The following is a 17,953-nucleotide window of genomic DNA, read 5'->3' as shown; positions in this document are numbered from 1 at the left end:
AGTTAAAAACCAGCTATAATTAGTGTGTAGGATGTGCCCACAAACTGTGCTCAGGAGGTGCTGAAAGTAAAGCCCGTATTAAAATGTTTTCTTTCAGAGTAGGAATGTTCAGCTCTAAAGATAGAGGAGAGGCAAGAGTTTCAGGAGAGCTAGAAGTTTTTGTAAGATAACTGACACCCATACCTTTTAATCTCTAAAAAATGCCTGCCCTTTTTCCCCCTCCTAGGGATATTAATTGGTCTTACAAACAATGCTAGCCCTTGCTGTACACTTTGCTAGCATAGAAGAAAGGTCTGAGTTGTGGAGAACTTGTCTGCAGCATCCCTTTATGAAAAAAACAACACAGCCTTCTGGTACATGGGAGTTATCACAAATTTGATGTCTTTCTTGGAAGGCTTATCTGTATCAGTAGCTTTTCTTTCATAAGCAGCATTACTCAGCAGCAGACTAGGACCACAGGTTGGACTAACCCCACCCTACAGCAATGCAGGTCAGGTACTTGTACCAATTCCTCCAGAAGAGTGGGTCACAGAGGAGGTTTGGCAGGTCCCTTGGTTCCACCCTAGTGCTCAAACCAGAGAGAAATGATCCTTCAGGTGCCGAATATTTCAAAGAGCCAGATTTAGCTTAATGTGAGGAATGGGATTCTTTCTGGTAATGTTAACAAAATAAGAAAAAATGCAAACAAATTTTTCTCCAACCCAGCAAGTCTGATCAGCACTTGCCAGTGTCAGTGGAAGCAGGTCTTCTGTCTTTGATAAATGCTGAACCTGTCTCATGATGCATACAAATATACCCCAAATGATGGGCAAGTCCTGGCATTTCTGTCTGTGGTAAGGCTTGTTGGGAATCAAAACCAATTTTAGGAAACATGTTTCCATGCATGAGGTAACATATGCAGGAGTGAATCATGGGCAGGTGGTATTTGGTTTTTTTTCTTGCAACTTAAAAGTTCACAAATGGAACTAGACTCCAACATAGACAATGTTTTCTCAGATATCGTGTGGAAATTGTGCACAGAATAGTTTGTTTCCTTTAAAGATAAATGTGGAAGGTCTTTGTGGTTTCACAATCCCAGCTTTTAAGGAGATTATTTTAGCAGCTTTTGAAGCACAGCTTGAAGAATATGCTTCAAAACCCGGGAAAACCCAATACCCAAAGCAGTCCGGTTGTGGGTCGGACTGTTACTCCACCTAACACTAGTGATGTATAAGCAAACTGTAAGCAGCAGGTAAATGTAATTTGTGTCTCTTCTAAAATCCTTTTATACTCCTTCAACTGTCTATAATAGCATTAATATGTGTGCAAATCGAATCCGCAGTATTTGCAAATGATGGCCAAAGGAAAGCTGTGTTTGTAATTTTCCTGCCTGAACAGCTTTTCTGGTTTTGCTTTTTTTCTTTCGTGGATTTGGAGCATGACACAAAGGTCACACACTTTTGTTTCATTCTTTTGAATGAGTTCGATGAAACAGCCCTAAGGTTGCTATTCAAATTAGAATTGTGTGCAGGAGGCTGGAGTGGATCTTCATGATTGATTGCGTGTGTGCCATGAACAAAAATGCCCACATAGTACGTAGAATATTTGTCAATATATGGATTTATAGGAAGCAGTGTGTACCATGGTGTACAACTTGCAAAAGTTTTGTAGTTTAGGTTTGGCACAGAAAAATTCCCCAAATATTATCCAAATTAGCTGAACTGCTAGTGTTTGGGGAAAAAAAGTAAAATGCAAGCATTGAACTCAGAATCAAATGCCTCGGTGCTTCAAGTTTCTACCTGTGCTGGAAGTACTCAGAAGTTGATTTTCTTTCTGTGTTTGTCCGTATCTAACTGTGCTACTTCCAATGTTTCTAACTGATAGCATAGGACCTGATTTTGGGCTAGGTGAAGCCAGTGACAATTTTCAGTTGATTTTTATGATCGCTGGGTGAGAGAAACAGACTTGCTGGAATGCTCTGGTAGGGCTGCTCATTAAAAGGCAAACAATGATGGCAATAGAATTGTACAAATATTCCATGCAGTAAAGAAAATCAATAAATGTCTGGATGAATTGGTTATTCACAGTGGTTTTTGGGTTTCTTTAATCTGCTTTGAAGTATGACAGGTTGGTATTAGCTTTTTCCAAGGATGGCATACATACAGTCCTGAAGAAAGTGTCCCTGTATTTAGCGTAGCCAAGTGCAGCTCCTTATAAATGTTCTGCTTTTGTCTATAGGAAGCAGCAGATGCAAATAGTTTTGGAATAATCAGAGCATTGACATCCCACAATATTTGTCTACTCTAAAAACATATAATTGGAGATGAAAGTGAGAAAGATAGGCAGGGCAATGTAGAATCCTATTCTGTTCCAAATGATGGTTTTATCCACTGTCTCAGCCTCTGCCCCATGGAGAGATTTATATTTATATAAATATATAATAAATAAATAATTGTGTATATATATATATTTATTTTTATCCCCTATAGATTCTACATCTCCTTTCTCTGTGGGTTTAAACCTCCCTTTGTGCCACCAATGAAGAGTTAGAGCTTTTTACATAGAACTTCCTTAAACTTGGACGTGAATTGGGTAAAACCCTAGCTGGTAAGAGGCAGCTCTCAAACCATTTTCAGTAGCTGTCTTCTTACCTGCTAACACTCCTCAGACCACTGGCCTTAGACAAGCCTCTCCTGCTGCCTCCTCTAACATCAGTACTGGAAGGAGCATGACATCTGACCTCACTCCAAGCGCACTGGCCGCGTTTTTGAAATGTATCTAAACTTCAGAAGACAATATGTATTGCTTGTTCTCTTGGGTGAGTCCCAGGCCTTGTATACAGCCAAGGCTTTCTGAATCCATTGGTTTGTGTCCCTGTTGCACATAGCTAGGGAACATGTCCTTGTATGCGTTTCCTGACTGGCAAAATATGAGGTTCATCTCCAGCAAGAGAGATGAGTTTCCTGTGGGACTCTCAAAAGCATCAGTACCACTGGTTGTTTGCTGTGGGGATCTGCAGGCTTTTATGAGCCAAATTTATGGCTGAAGCAATTAGGCACAACTCCATGGCTTTTAGCAAACTCATACTTCTGTGTGCTAGTGCTGAAGGTGGCATTGCTTCTTGTGTTTACTGCATTGAAACTACAAGAACTCCTTGGTCCTTCATGAAAACCCCAATTCTGCGTGCCTCTAGTGTCTGACCAGAAAAGCAAGAAAAGGAACTCCATGTTGCTAGATGGTCATTGTAGGTCCCTTCCAACTGTTCTGTTCTATTCTATTTTGCTCTAAATTGTAGTAACTATAAGTCAATTTACCCCAGTTCTAAATAGGTTCAGTTGTTAGGCCCAAAAGCTATATGTAAGCATACCTTTCAAACCCCATCTTAAAGTTTTTTTCAGCTTTTGCCATGTAAGTTCCTGTAAACTCACAGGTGGATGTAAAGCACAAACTCCATGCTTAATAGAATTTGTTGTGTTGGAGACAAATCAGAAGAGTAATAAAGAGGCTTTTAGGAGAAGATTTTCCTGTTCATGGGTTTTATGGTATTTTTATTCTCTCAGTTACTTCTCAGTCAAGAGCTTTATCGTTTTGGGAGGAAAGAGTGCAGATTTGTGCAGGGCTTCTGAGGGGCAAAAAGGTGTGACACAAGAAGTTTAGAATAACTTAAGAAAATTCAAGCTGATTGATAGTTTAATGAATGAATGCTTATAGGTGGTTAGAAATGAATCATGGATAATACTGTAGTATCTGCCAGGTTTTTTTGAACGATCAGATCATACTGTGCAAGGCGTTAATTTAAAACTAGCTTTTCTGAAGGACGATGAATCCCTTTTTCAGATGCATGACATACACCTGGTCTTGTATCTAAGTGTGGATGCAGCATACAGTTGCCTTCCTTTGTGCTGGGGACAGTCTTATTTTTCTCATTGCCTTGTATCTGCCCTTACCTGGCTCTCCAGACACATAAATCAGTTGTTCAAAACGGCAGGGTGCTGGGGATACGGAGAAGACTTATTTCAAGATAGTCAGATGTATTGCAGGAGATTCTTCTGGCTCATCCTATCAATGATGTTGATGGTACAAAATTGCAAAATGAGTAACACATGTTTTGATGGAATTAAATGTGAAATTGGAAGAGGTAATGTATTTCAAGTATAACAAAGGCTTGCCAGATAAACTATTACCCTCTAGAAATCTGCTGCTGTTAAAATAAGAAATGTTTTTTGAAAGAGTTCCATGTAGTATTGTTTCCATTTCCCCACATTCAAAAAAGAAATATCACTTGATTTCTGTTGAGTAAAAACAAACATGTGTACAGCTAACAATACTGTTATACCTCACCTACCTAATAATCTCTACACTCAGCATTTAGTTTTTCTTATGTGGATCCCAGGATGCAAAAACCCTTCTGTCTTGCAAGTCCACACTCATCCTACTAGTTCTTTTTACTTTTTGTCTTGTGGTAGTGTGTGAAAAAGAATTGCCTTCGACCAACCTATTCTCTGTTCAGTTAGAAAATAAAAGGTAAAGGAACAGAGAAGGACTAGAGAGTAAATGGGAAACAGGGTTTCCCAGCAACAAGTGATGTAGAAAGCTATCCCATCAGTGCCTTTGTGACGTGCATCTTGGCAGCAGAAGAGATGTTCTTTCAAGTGTTACAACCCTAAGGCAGAAAGTAATCTCTTGCAGCCGGAACTGATGCTGAATGTGTCACTGTCCTCCAGATGCCTTGATGCCACCTTCAATTCAGGTCTGATGCGTGGAGGTGTGACAGCTAAATGGGTGATTTGTTCTCCTACTTGTAGCCACCCTGCTTTAGTCAACTTTATTTCTAGGCACAGATTTTGTTTTGCTGTTTGTTTGCTTGTATTTAAATTTCAGATTTTTTGCTCTGGAACTCATTAGCTGTTAGGAATGAAACAGTACAGGGGTTGTCTTGTCTTGAAAGAGAGAGGGCTGGTGAAGTCTGCTCTGTTCTCTGGTCATAGCACAGAATAGAGAGGTGTGTGGCAACCAGTTTCCAGTCTGTCATCTTTCTGAAAAGCTAAAAGTCTGTGAATATTAAGTTGAACAAGTTTTACTTTGGTTGTAGAGGTGCATCCCAAATAAAATAACATTCTCACCCTTCTTACTTTGGTCCGGTAATTAGTACATGGACAGTAGCAATGTAGAATTGCCAAACAAAACCACCCTTGCTTAAAAATAGGTGTCCAATGGCATTAAACTACTTCAGGATTATGTGTATGAGGCTGGCAGATATGGCCCAGGAGCTGTGGGAAAACCCTTCCGAAGTGTCAGCAGGAGACATGGGGAATACATGAGGTCATGTTGCATGACACTGCATTTATACTTAACTGCACTGCTGCCATGCTTGTGTTAAGAATATGCTATAATATGAAGTACTTTAAGTGTCACAGAATCATCTAGGTTGGAAAGGACCTTGAAGATCATCTAGTCCAACATTTAACCTAGCATTGGCAGTTTCCAACTACACCATATCCCTCAGTGCTAAACTTCTATCCCTCAGTGTCTTAACTCCTAACAGAAGCCTGGCCCAGGTGAAGTTGAAAATGTTTATACAGTCTCTAAATATGTCTTTAAATGGAAATCTGTGCACATATATATGCTTCTATTCTTCATTTGTGGCTGCCTTTTTGTTTTCCAGTCCATAATCTTCATTCGTGACCTAAATTCTCATCACCAGGAGGTATCTGCATATATCGACTATGCACACAGACTGACAACAGATGATTTTGAAGTCTACTTCAGTGGGAAGAAAAGACTTCTCCCTCGGAACACTGATCTGAGGTATTTATCTTGACTTTGTTTTCATTTATTTGCATTTAGGCAATATATAGAGAAAGATTTTAATGTTTTTGATCAGAAAGATAGCTTAAGACAGTGTTTTTCACTGAAAGGCAAACATCATGGATCAGAATTAGTTGTGGAGAACAGCTTTAAGAAGGGTCTCTGTCAGATTTATTTAGTCCAGAGCATAAAACTTAACCAGAATGTTACAACCTTCACCTGTCTCTGCATTGCTCATTACCATGAGGAGTCTGTAAAGAGCAACATGCTTTGATCAGTAAGAGCACACTTCTGGAGATGCCACAGGCCACGTAGCTGCAGTCAGCAATTGCCAGAACATCTCTAGCTTTGTCCGCTCTCCACAGAGTCCATTGGAGGATGTTTTGCTTTGAAAGTGGGCTGCCTGCAGAGGTCTTCTGGTGGCAAGTAAGATGGTATGTTATCTGTGGCTAACAAGCAGTATCATCAGTGAGCTTTTTCACCGAAGAATGTGTTTTCCTTAAAATACGTCCTGTGCCTGAGAGCCCGGAGATATACGTGTGAGAGATGTTTGTGCACTTCTCTTGGTGACAGCCAAGTTGAAGAGACTTGGTGCAGCAAAGCTTGGGACCTGGGGCTGGGGCCTGGGACTGTGCCTAGAACTGAAACAGTGTGTGATATGACAGGCAGGTGCTGTTGGATACAGGGGAAGAGATGGTAAAAATGTCAGTGGGCTGGTGTTGTGAATCGTTATGGAAGTCTTCTCTTCCCACATGTTAGAAGGTAAGAACTGTTAACAACTAGCTGCAATGTCATGCGCGCAGTTACTGTGTCCTGGTGAAAAGGTGTCCAGTACAAATGAGTTAATGCATTTTCTCCATTCTCTGAGAGTGGTTTTCTGTAATGCAAATCGCTGCAAATACAGTTCAAACTCTGGTATGTGTTACAGAGGGAGAAAGCAGGAATGAGTGTTGGAGGCGACAAGTGGGCTAGTGAAGGTTTTGTGTTCTTCGTTCACAGGACAGCAGATGTCAGTAATGAGGCAGAGATACTGAAATCTCTTAGCTCTACCTGTGATACGAAGCAAAAATCTTGATTTTATGCTTTTAAATCACAGGGATGAACAGGCAGTTGCTGTTTATGACTGAATTAAGAACAAGAGTGAATATAAAATTGTGTCTGCTTTGCATATGATGTCCTTGCTACAATTAGGATTTATTAGTAACTCATAAATAAGTCTTTTTAAATAATTGTTGTCATATTCAGTAAGAAGTGTCACTGATGTATCCAGTAGGTATGCTTAGTCCTGGTTATTCTGAGTTGAAAAAGTCTCATTTAATGTATACTTCAACCTCTTTATCCTTCCCTTGTGTCAAAACCAGGGTACACTGCAAACTTCATGGATAGCTCAGTGTGTTCATTCCTTCTAGTGGTTGAATATAGCTTCAGGTGATATTTCATTTAACCTCTTTGTTAAAAAAAAAAAAAAGAAAAATTGTGGTGGGGATAGAGCATATATATGGGTTTTTATAACTAGAATGTAAAATATGCAGAAGTGCATTTGAACTTTCCAGCTGAACATAAAGGGGAGTTAAGATAAAGCATATGCAATGCCAGGAAGGCTAGTTTGTTTTATTTATAATATAGGTATGAATGTGTGTGCTGTAGTTAATGAGGTTCATATACAGACATATAAATATATATAACTATACCTACATATAATGAAGTCTTAGTACATTCTACACTGGCTAAAGAAAAAAACCTTCATTTTATGGTTTAATGATGTGGTTCTTGATGCATCACTTGTACAAACTGGCTGTTTGTAAAAGCCCCATCATGCCACAGAAAATCTCTAGCCACATTTATGTATCCCGTGGTGTGCTGGTTTTGTCTGGGATAGAGTTAATTTTCTTCATAGTAGCTAATATGGTGCAGTGTGTTGGATTTTGTGCTGAAAACAGTGCTGATAATGGAGAGATGCTATTGTTATCACTGAAGAGTGCTTGCACAGCGTCAAGGCCTTTTCTGCTCCTCACCCCGCCCCACCAGCAAGTAGGTTGGGGGTGCACAGGAAGTTGGGAGGGGACACACAGCTGGGACAGCTGACCCCAACTGACCCAAGGGATATCCCATACTATACGACATCACGGTCAGCATATAAAGCTGGGGGAAGGAGGAGGAAGGGGGGGACGTTAGGAGTGATGGCGTTTGTCTTCCCAAGTAACTGTTACGCATGATGGAGCCCTGCTTTCCTGGAGATGGCTGAACACCTGCCTGCCCATGGGAAGTGGTGAATGGATTCCTTGTTTTGCTTCACTTGGGTGCATGGCTTTTGCTTTACCTGTTAAACTGTCTTTATGTCAATGGATGAGTTTTCTTACTTTTACTCTTCTGATTCTCTCCCCCATCCCACCGCAGTGCGGGGAATGAGCAAGTGGCTGTGTGGGGCTTAGTTGCTGCCTGGAACCATGGCACGTGGTCCACTGGAGTTGTCGAGTGCCCCATTTTGTATCAGGTGTCTTCAGAGCAGCACGTTTCATTCCCACTATGCCTCTCATGGTTAACATAGTGAATGTTATTGGACAGATGGAGGACAGGTATGAAGAAGCCTCGGAAGAAAGACTTGGCTAGTACTGTACTGATCTAAAGGTTCTTGTTGGCAGAGAGCTTCCCATGTCCCCTGAAAACTTTTTTATTGAGTAGTTAAAAACATCCTGTTGAGTTTTAAATTTGAACTTCACCTGGTGTATCCTGTATCTGTAGTTGCATGCCAGGTTAAATACAGCTTTAGGATTAGACAAGTTGTAATTACATAGTCTGTCATCAAAACTGTCTTCATCCATTCTTCAGTAATTTAAAAAGAATTATCTTACAGGTAAGTGTGCATTTAATAGTTATCTCTCATCTTGGTAGTCTTACTCCTCTGCCTCTTTGCTTTCTGTGCAGCTTCTTCAAAATGTGTTAAGAATGCTGTTTGTGAATGGGGATAATTTAACTGTATGGATAATTTTGTGACTTCAGCTTTGAATCCCTTGTCAAGCTCTGAACCTAAGTCTTTTCAACACTTTTTTCTTCCCTGGATACTGATGCATTTAAGCAGGTATAAAAATGTCCAACTATAGACAGCATGTCTACTTTTCAGGCTGAAAGACTGGGTGAGTATTTCTGTCAAAAGTGGTTGTTCCTAGAAGTCATTGTTTCAGTCTAAATTGTTCCAAAATGCTCCTACCTTAATGAGCAAGTCAGTTTGGGAAACTGCTTCACTCAGAGCTTTGCGAAGCCCTTGCTCTTGGTCATACTCTTAGTCACTTGGGAGATTGTAAATCTTGGATTTTGTAGGAGAGGTTAGTATCTTGTGCAGAGCTATGAAATTATCTTTTAAATATGGAAATCCATACTTTACTGCAACACATTTTTTCCTTAGCTGTCTGAGGCTGTCAGAAGATATTAATTTTGGTCTGAAGTACTCTCTGAATCAGATTCTTGTTCACAATACAAAGTAAAAATATTGAACAATGAAGTTTATGTGATATTCATACTTTAAATCCGGTGGGTAGTATCAGAGGCTCTTGTATTTGATCTACGTGGTTCCTCTGAGTATTTTTGCCATTTTATTGCATTGCCCTATCGAGGGAGTATTATTTATATGATATAATCCTCATTTGGTTCCAGTTTATTAAATGAAAGGAATGTGTTAGGCAGTCAGTTCTTAAAGAGGTCTGGAATCTGGACTGTAATTGAATCCATTCCCTCTCAGCTAATTTATGTAATCTGATGAGAAACAAGTGTAATACAATTTGTTCAAAGAAAATGGAGAATGTTCACTCTATGGAACCATACCAAAAAAGTTCTCTGCATAGCAAAAGACAAAGTTTGAGCTGCCTTCTGTCTGATCAGCCATACTTTGAGCTCCTCACCTCCTAGCGAAGGAAGATGAAGTGAACGTTTTGCAGTATAATTGTACTGTTTCAATTTTGTGTGAATTCCTGCCCTGATTTTTCATTAGTTTTCTGCGGCAGCCTGCTAGATATGGTATTTTTGATACTGTACACTGTAGTGTTTTATCCTCACGCTTGGCTTGTGGTTGCAGTGTTTTCATTTCTGCTTACTAGTGTGTGCATTCTTTTCTAAGGAAAAGGAGACATTTACTGTAGAACACAGGTCCCAGATTTTCCCCTGAACTAATGGTCTGAAATCATTTACTTATCTCATCAGCAGTGAAACTCGTTTGGTTTTGGCCCCCGCACGTGTCAGTTTGAGCATGGGAGGTCCAGCATTCAGGGCTTTGTGGTGATGCACCTCATCTGTGATAGAAGTGCATCATGACACATGGGTACTTTCAGATATGGCATGTTGTTCTTTGCTGTTGGCAAGAACAATCCTATCAGCTTCTGCCCTTCTCCTCTTATAGTTCAGCTGTGATCTGTTTTGGCTGCAAGTGGGCGCAGCATTTGGCAGTCATTCATTAACTGGGGTTGGAATTCCCTGCCGTTTTATTGTCAGGTATATTCGAAGATACCATCTGTTAATCTGTAAAGACCTGTAGGCCAAATCATGGCCAGCAATATGTTCCTAAGTGTGGGGCATGAGGCAACTTCTCCCTTCCCTGCTGTACCCTGTACCCTGCAGATTTGAGAGCAATTTACAGAAGAGAGCTTCTCTACCCCATTTATCCACCGGAGAGCTGAGAAAGAAGCGGTTGCATTTTCATGCTCTGTGGCACAGGCAGTCCCACTGTGCCAGGCAGAAGATGTGCAGAGAACTCCTCCTCCCTCAAGGAGCAGGCAGTGGGAGCTGAACCAAACTCCAGCTGCGCCCCAGCTGCGCCCTGGGAGCTGTGAGGCAGCAGTGACCCACATGCAGGGGTTGTGGTAATCCCAGAATGCAGTCTGAAGCCTCTGGAAATCATTTCTCCCCAGCCAGGGCATGCTCTGTGGCTGCCTGTAAATTGATTACAGCAGCTAGAGGTAGGAGCAAGTCACCTATAACAGGCAGCATGAGCGTGTACTTGGTGATGTGTGTTACTGTGGATTTCCTTCCAGCCTTCAGAGAGCAGGATGTTGAATGAGAGTTAGAGGAAAACAGGCTGTGTTTGTTTTGGTGTTCTGTTTTGTTGATCAGGAGGGGTCTTTTTGCATATATAACAGGAGGTTGTCCTTGTGTCGAAAGATCCACAGTTAGCCATTTCTCCAGCTGCCCTGGCGGTGTGTTTACTTCAGTTGGCTCTGAAAGGGAAACCCTTTGGAAACTCACTCTTGGTGTACATCTGCGGACCCTATTCATCATCTGTTTTGCATGTCAGCCTCCAGCTACCCCAGCTGACACAAGGCAAGTCAGCTTCTCAGTAGCGTTGAATGCCTACAAATCAGAAGCTGATCTGAACGATCGGATGCTACGGATATAGACCATGAGTTAAGTCCAAACTTAATTTCAGGAAAAAGGTAGAAACATCCTGAGTTTCCAAAATGTGCAATCTCCAATCTTGGAGAGGATTGGACAGACTCCACCCCCTAATTACCATACTGCTAGTAATATTACAGTTCAAAGAATTTAGGGTTGAGAAAAAAAAAACATCCCTTCAACATCCCAATTTTGTAAGGACTTTGCCATGAAAGGTAAATTTCATTGTATCTTTTGAAAAGAGATACTGGTTTCAAACAGTTTGACATGGGCAATACTTTGGTTTATAGTTCACAAAAAGTAGATACGTGTTTTTTGAGTTGGTTGTCATCATACTTAATGTTTACAAAACCATCTTGGTCTTTGGTTACAACTGTGTTCAGTGTTTGTTGACCAATATCCCAATAATAATAAGCCAGTTGCTTTTGAGACTTTGGGGAAATGGGTGGCAAAGGATGTGAAACTAGGGAGCCTGGATGAGAACGAAGCCAGTGAAGGCCGGTGTCACTCCAGGCATTTTGGCTGGAGCCCTCTCTAGCCATAATGGGGGAAAAAATGTTGTTCTTACTGTTTAACTGTGACTCCGGAGTCCTTTCCTTGTATAATGGTATTCATCATTAGTGTCCTAACTCACAGATAGCATGGCCTGATTTTTGAAGATTTTCAGTACCTACACTATTGTTGCTTTCAGTAGTATTATATAGTAGCATATGCAGTAGTAACGGCTTAGTCTGTCATCCATTAGGTTCCTATTTATGCATGTTTCTGTGTCACGTTCGGCATCCAAGATTTTTCATCATAGTCTTCAAATCTTTTGGAGGTGAAGTGATGCCATTGTGCTGACCGGAGGAGTGGCAGTGCAGAAGTCCAGGGGGGTAGTTCTTAACCACGCTTAGGTATGCATGGCAATTGAGAGCAAGTGGCAGATAGACGTGTAGGGGAAAGGAGAGTACATTCAGACTTGGTGTTTGCATGTGTGAGAAGAAAATTCCATTGCTGCCAACTCAGTAAATGTTTAATTTGGAGATGGTATGCTTCCACATCTGGCTCATATTTAAATACAGCAAATACTACTTTTCACTTTCAATTTCTCTCCTTTTTTCAATTCAAACTTCAATCTCGTAAGAAAGAGAAAGTCTCTTTAAGAGGAAGGATTGGCTTTTTACAGCTTTGAACAAACTTACTGTATACATTTGAAATAGGGAAATGGAAACTACAAATCGCTAAAATCTTAGGAGAGAAAAAATTGTAACGTAGGGGCAAGGCTATCTTACTCTCCTTGTCAGTGCAGTTGTACAATCACCAGAAAGAACAGAACAGTAGGAAAAACCTCTCAGAAAATAGAAATTGGCCAAGCGCTTCTCTGGAATGTCATTTGGGTTGAAGCTTCTGTGTGCAATTTGAGAATCAGAATTGATTCATGGCTGTTTACACGTGAAGACAGCGTTATGATGCACAGACAGATGCATAAGGCAATCGGACCTAAACATGATAGCTGTTTCTCCTCTTACCAATTCACTGAAAGTAAAGGGAATGATTTTGCAGTACTTCAAATCTTATATATCTTGCCTCACCAGATAGCTGCATATCTTCCCACCAGCCCCAGTTCTCTCTTAATGTGGACCAGAAATGATACTGAATTAATCTTTGCAGTGCTGACAATAGATATGTGCTGCTGCTGTCAGGCTGTTTTTTATCAAGCTCCTCTAAATCATCCTATTGTTTGCATAAGATCTGCCAGTCAGTGTGCCACAAACCCAGTCATGTCTCATGTGTGGAAAATGTGCCTAACCCTCTCAAGCAGCAATTTTAAAGGCCCCTTTAAGGTGCCCACCAGAATGGGCTTCCTGGTGTGGCTGCAGTGTAACTAATGATATTAGAAACAGAAACAGCTAATGAGTGAGGTCCCAAACAAGAGACCTAAGTAGACATTCACTTAACTGCTTTTGTATTTAGAGAAACCCTTAAAGCATGTATTTACATACCTCTCTAAGCAAGAAAACTCAATAAGGACCCCAGATCGGGGCTTTAATTACTGAACGTGTTTGCACTTCAAATGTTAAGAAGCACATAAGTTAAAATGCAGTGCACCATGATTAGTTGCACTGTTTACTTAAAGTCTGTGTCAGAAAGAATGAGCGTGTCAAGTGTGGAGGTAGAGTTGTTAAGGCACTACAGAGCCAAGCGCGTTATGTCACCCATCTGGGGCAGCAGGCCTGGTCAGCACAGTATAGCCTGAATGCATCTGCCCTGACTCTGCAAGCGTAGCTTTGGTTTGTGTTGTGGTGGCTGATCTCAGTGTTGTCCATTAGTAATGGACATCAAAGGGATGTTTATAACAAAGCTCAGTGTCCCATAGTTTTGTGAGTACTTTTCTGGAAACTTTGTGCTTTTGGTTTGTTGTCCGGACATGTAAACATCAGCCAGAGCACTGTGTGGTGATCCTGAGGCAGCATGTGATTTCTGCCACACATGGGTGTCTGAGAAACCGCTTTTTCCTTCTAGTTAGACCAGGAAATAACTGTGGCTGAAGTCGGTATGTCCAGATTTTTTAATGGATGGTTGTATGGAATAACTAGCACTTTCTTTACTTGCCAGCTATATCCTAGTGAAAATGATGACAAAATTCTCCTTCACTGCATTGATAAGTAATGGTATTGCTTTGGTTGCCAGCTGCTGTAGGTAAAGCTGTGCATTTGTGGCAGACAATGTTAAGGTTTAACTGGAGAATCACTACGTCTTGCCATAAACAGAATTTCTCCCTAATGCTTTGCAGGGTGATAGATAGCCCCTATCTGTGCCTGGCCTAAGAGACCAGAGGTGGTTTCTTGGCGATTAACTTCCAGGAACCAGAATTAATGCTGAGGGAGGGACCTGTTGAGGGATCTGTTTTAACTCCTTAGAAAAACTGTCCCTAAAACTTCTAAAGCTATTATATGGAAAAGACCTAGTATCTTTAAAATGTTCAGGGGGCGGTGGGAGAAGAGAGAGGGAAAGGAGCAGGGAGAGACAGAGGAACAACCCCTAATGAGCTCAGAATAACTCAGCAATTGCTGGCTTTTGTGGCTGCATTTTTCAAGCTTTCCTGTCTGAACTATGTCAATAATTAAAGATCCAATGAAGGATGGATATGCAACTGGATTTCCCACATCCTCGGTGAGGTCTGAGCAATCAGGGTCTTGAAATAAACATTTGGTTGAAAAATTCCTCAGTACCCCAAACTGAATCTACTTATCTCCTGTGCTGCAGCAGAGGTCTGCAAGTAATTTGATTGTGTACAAAGAAGTATTTCCAGTTAAAAGTTCTTGTTCAGTATCACTTTGTTTTCCCTCATTTTTGGATTATTGTAATGCCAGGTACTTGTCTTTTCTCCTGTGTGATGCCAGTTAAACTTTCTTTGTATGGAAATGTCTTCTGCTTCTAATCATTTCACTGCTTATCCTTAAATCGCATCGGTGAGAAGTAAGTACATAAAAATCTAAACAGCATCTTACTAGGATCTTCTTTTCTGGCGGCAATGGTCATGTCAAAGATACTTCATCAAAACCAAGTTAGTGTAATTGCAGTAATTTTCAGTTTGCTTCTACAAGTATTCTTGAAAAGGAACACATGCTTTATAAGCAGTGTACACTGACTGTATCACCTCTTCATGCCATTGTATCGCAGTACTTACAAGCTTTAAATCTGCATTGCTTAGGGGGTATTAGGAAGGTAAAAAAAAACAAAGTCCTGTCCTCTAGCAGAGATCTGTGTGGATAAAGAATATATTTCTCTGTACTTCTCTTGATTACTTAAAAAAGGCGGGCTGTGAGACAATCTTTTTTTGTTTGCACTAGAGAGTTCATATTTATGTTTGTGAAAATCTTTATATGATACACAATAGTTATTTTATTTTCAAAATATCCTGAAGGCACCCATGCTTATGGAGAGCAGATGGAGGTCTGGTTCGTGAGTCAGTAAGCCTGCAGGAGAAAGCCCTGAGGGTTGTGTTTCAGCCTCATCTACTTCAAGACAGGGCAGCTTGCTTAATGCCAACAGGGGGTATGCCAAGTAGGAGTAATGTGTCTCAGATGTAAAATACTGTAAATGTTAGAAAGTGTGTCGTGTCCTTTTTGACATCTTTTTTTTCTGTCATCCAACATACACCTCCCTTCTCTTCCTCCATGAAATAAGTATGACTTTGTTTTCCCTGTCCTTAGTTTTGTTTTAAATCTTTTCTGTTTTCTTGGTCTCTGAATTTCCTTAATTCCCCCTGCCTCCTTTTCCCCTCTTGCTCACAGATGCTTATGGAGAGCTCACAAATTGGACATTCCTCTGGGAAGCCTCATAACAGTTCTTTGTGTCTGTGTTTTTCATGGAAACAAGAATGTCTCGTGGTCAAAGCCCCATTGCATGCTCTCTGATGCCGGGCTGTGCTGTGACAGTGGCAGTGACACAGCTCTCGCCCAGAGGTGCCACGGTGTCATTTTGGCAGTGTAGGAGCAGCCCTCCCTGCTTGCAGAGCTTGTAGCTTGGGTTGTGGTGACTGCTCAGCGTGACTCTTGGAGCTTTTCATTTTCCCTTTTATCCCAGGCTTAGTGGTTGAGTGGCAGGGAGTTCCCATGCTTTTCCAAGTGAGCCCAGTGGGGCTTGTTCCGTGCAATCCGAGTCTCGCAGCCCCAGTAAATTCTTCTGGTGCTTTTCCAGGGGCTGAAGTATGAGACCAATTTAAGGAAATAATGTAATGCACTGCAATAGTAAAGATACCATACATCTGCATGTGATGACAACTTAACTGCAGGTACTGTATGGGTCCCACAGGTTATTTTTATTATGTCTCTGAAAATGACCACAAGCTAGGAAAGTGACTTAATTCCTTTCACTGATAGGGCACTTTTGGAGGGTATGTTTTAACTCTGCTATGAGTTTTAAATAGGCTATCCCCCCTCCTGCCGGCCCCCTTTCTTGATTAATGCCTGGAGACTATGGATTTAGAATGACATTCCAGGCTGATCTAGTAACAAGGTTTGGATGTGAAAGCTGCGCGTGTTGAGCCAAGCTGGAGTCCTCGCTATGCCAGAAATGCGTTGTTTCAGCACTCTGTCTGGGCAGTGCACCTGCACCTACGCGCTGGAGCTGCCACCGAGGAAACCTTCCTGCAATCCTGCTTCTCATTACATTCCCAGATCAAAATGTTCTTTGTAACAACATGGTATCTGGCTAGCTCCCTCTCCTGCACTGGTATACCCTGAGGTTTGTGGGATACTGATACCACGCTCTCCAAGATGTTCAAAAGCTCAGATAAACATTTGGTAATATGGATTTATGGCCGCCTATGCACAGGCAGATCACACATGTTGTAACCACACTGAAAATATTTCCTGAGGAACAGCAGGAGGAGGGGTGGGAGAGGCATGGGCTAGCATTTAAGGTGGGGAAGGAAAGGTAATTCTTCTGTTCTTAATGCTCTTTGGAGCTAATGGTACCATTTTAAAGCACTTACTAGAATTAGTGAGGTAAAGAGAGATGCTTTTTTTTTTTTTTTGAAATGGAACATTCAAATTATTTCTAACATCATATAATCCCACATATATAATGTTACAGCATATAATCCTGAACTTTTCAGCCCAAAACTGATACAGAAGTCAGAATTTTCACAACATTTGCCACTTTTACTAAAAACCCCACAACTGATTAATCAGACCTTTCACATTTACTAAAATAAACAAGGAAATAAAAAATGTTTTGATAATGGAAGCCCTGTTATTTATTTGAATAGTGCTACACTGGACACCAAAGCAGGGATAACGAATGGGAGTGCTAGTTCTGATCTATAAATTCCTGTGTGGCTTCAGACCTGAGAGGAAGAGACACAGTCTCCATGTGAGAGGGTGATATTTGTCTTGCTGGCATTGCATCGGATGAACCTGCATGCATGGACAGGGAAGGATGGAAAAGTCATTTTGCTGGAGGCTGTTTGCTGGGGAAGCCCCTTTCCTTGCCTGTGGGGCAGAGGAACAGTGACAGCCCTTGGCTTCCAAGCGTGCCGGCAGCAGGGGCACAGTAAAAGCTTGTAGCTGTTACGGGCCATGATTTGCCAGGGTGTCTGCAGTCTTCCCAGAGCATATTTGCATGTGTTTAATAGATGGGTGTTGATAGGCTGCTTTCTTTAATTCTGCGATAATTTTCCACTATGTTTGCTGTTTCCACTGAAATGCTGATACATGCCTGCAAATACCTTTTGATGTATGGGTTTCTTGTAAGATTATAACTTTACATAAAACACTGAAGTATAACATGAATTATGTTGTGTTCTGTACTTGTGAAATTCTGTCCTGAAGAAGACAGATGACAGATGTTAAATGTCTAGCAGGCAGGAGTTGTGGTACCGTATAGCTCTGGTTGGATGCACAAGAACTGGTAAATTTTCTCAATTTTTGTTTAAGAATATCCCTTTTCTTACTGTTGGACATGGCAGTATTCTGTTCTACATATGACACATACATCATATTTTCAGTACTCTAAGCCATTCAACTACATTAAGCAGATGTGGAAAACCAACAATGATTACATCAGTTATAAATCATAATATTTGAGAATCCAGCTCAAAACATTAGGGAGGGTAACAACTTATGTATGATTTTTAATGTAAAATTGCTAAAAAGTTATTAATCTGCTGTAAGTCAGATTTTCCCTCTGTTAAACCATTGTGCTGTTCCAGTGTTTTGAGAAGCAATTAATCATTTTTTCTCATGTACGCCCCACATACACTGTCTTCAGAGAAAGATCTTTCTTGAAAACTTTTTTT

General features: G+C 40.9%; 1 protein-coding gene across 1 annotated transcript in view; it reads left to right on the top strand.

The window, feature by feature from the left end:
* Positions 1-17,953, top strand: part of CFAP299 (cilia and flagella associated protein 299) — a 221,984-nt gene that overhangs the window by 185,739 nt on the left and 18,292 nt on the right. Inside the window, exon 4 of the mRNA XM_074865121.1 lies at positions 5,645-5,787. Within this exon, the coding sequence (XP_074721222.1) occupies positions 5,645-5,787 (143 nt within the window). The remainder of the gene's footprint in view (positions 1-5,644; positions 5,788-17,953) is intronic.

This window comes from Strix uralensis, chromosome 4, assembly GCF_047716275.1.
Source record: "Strix uralensis isolate ZFMK-TIS-50842 chromosome 4, bStrUra1, whole genome shotgun sequence".
NCBI lineage: Eukaryota > Metazoa > Chordata > Aves > Strigiformes > Strigidae > Strix > Strix uralensis.
The sequence above is the reverse complement of the archived record's forward strand: the minus strand, read 5'-3'. Positions and strand labels throughout refer to the sequence as shown.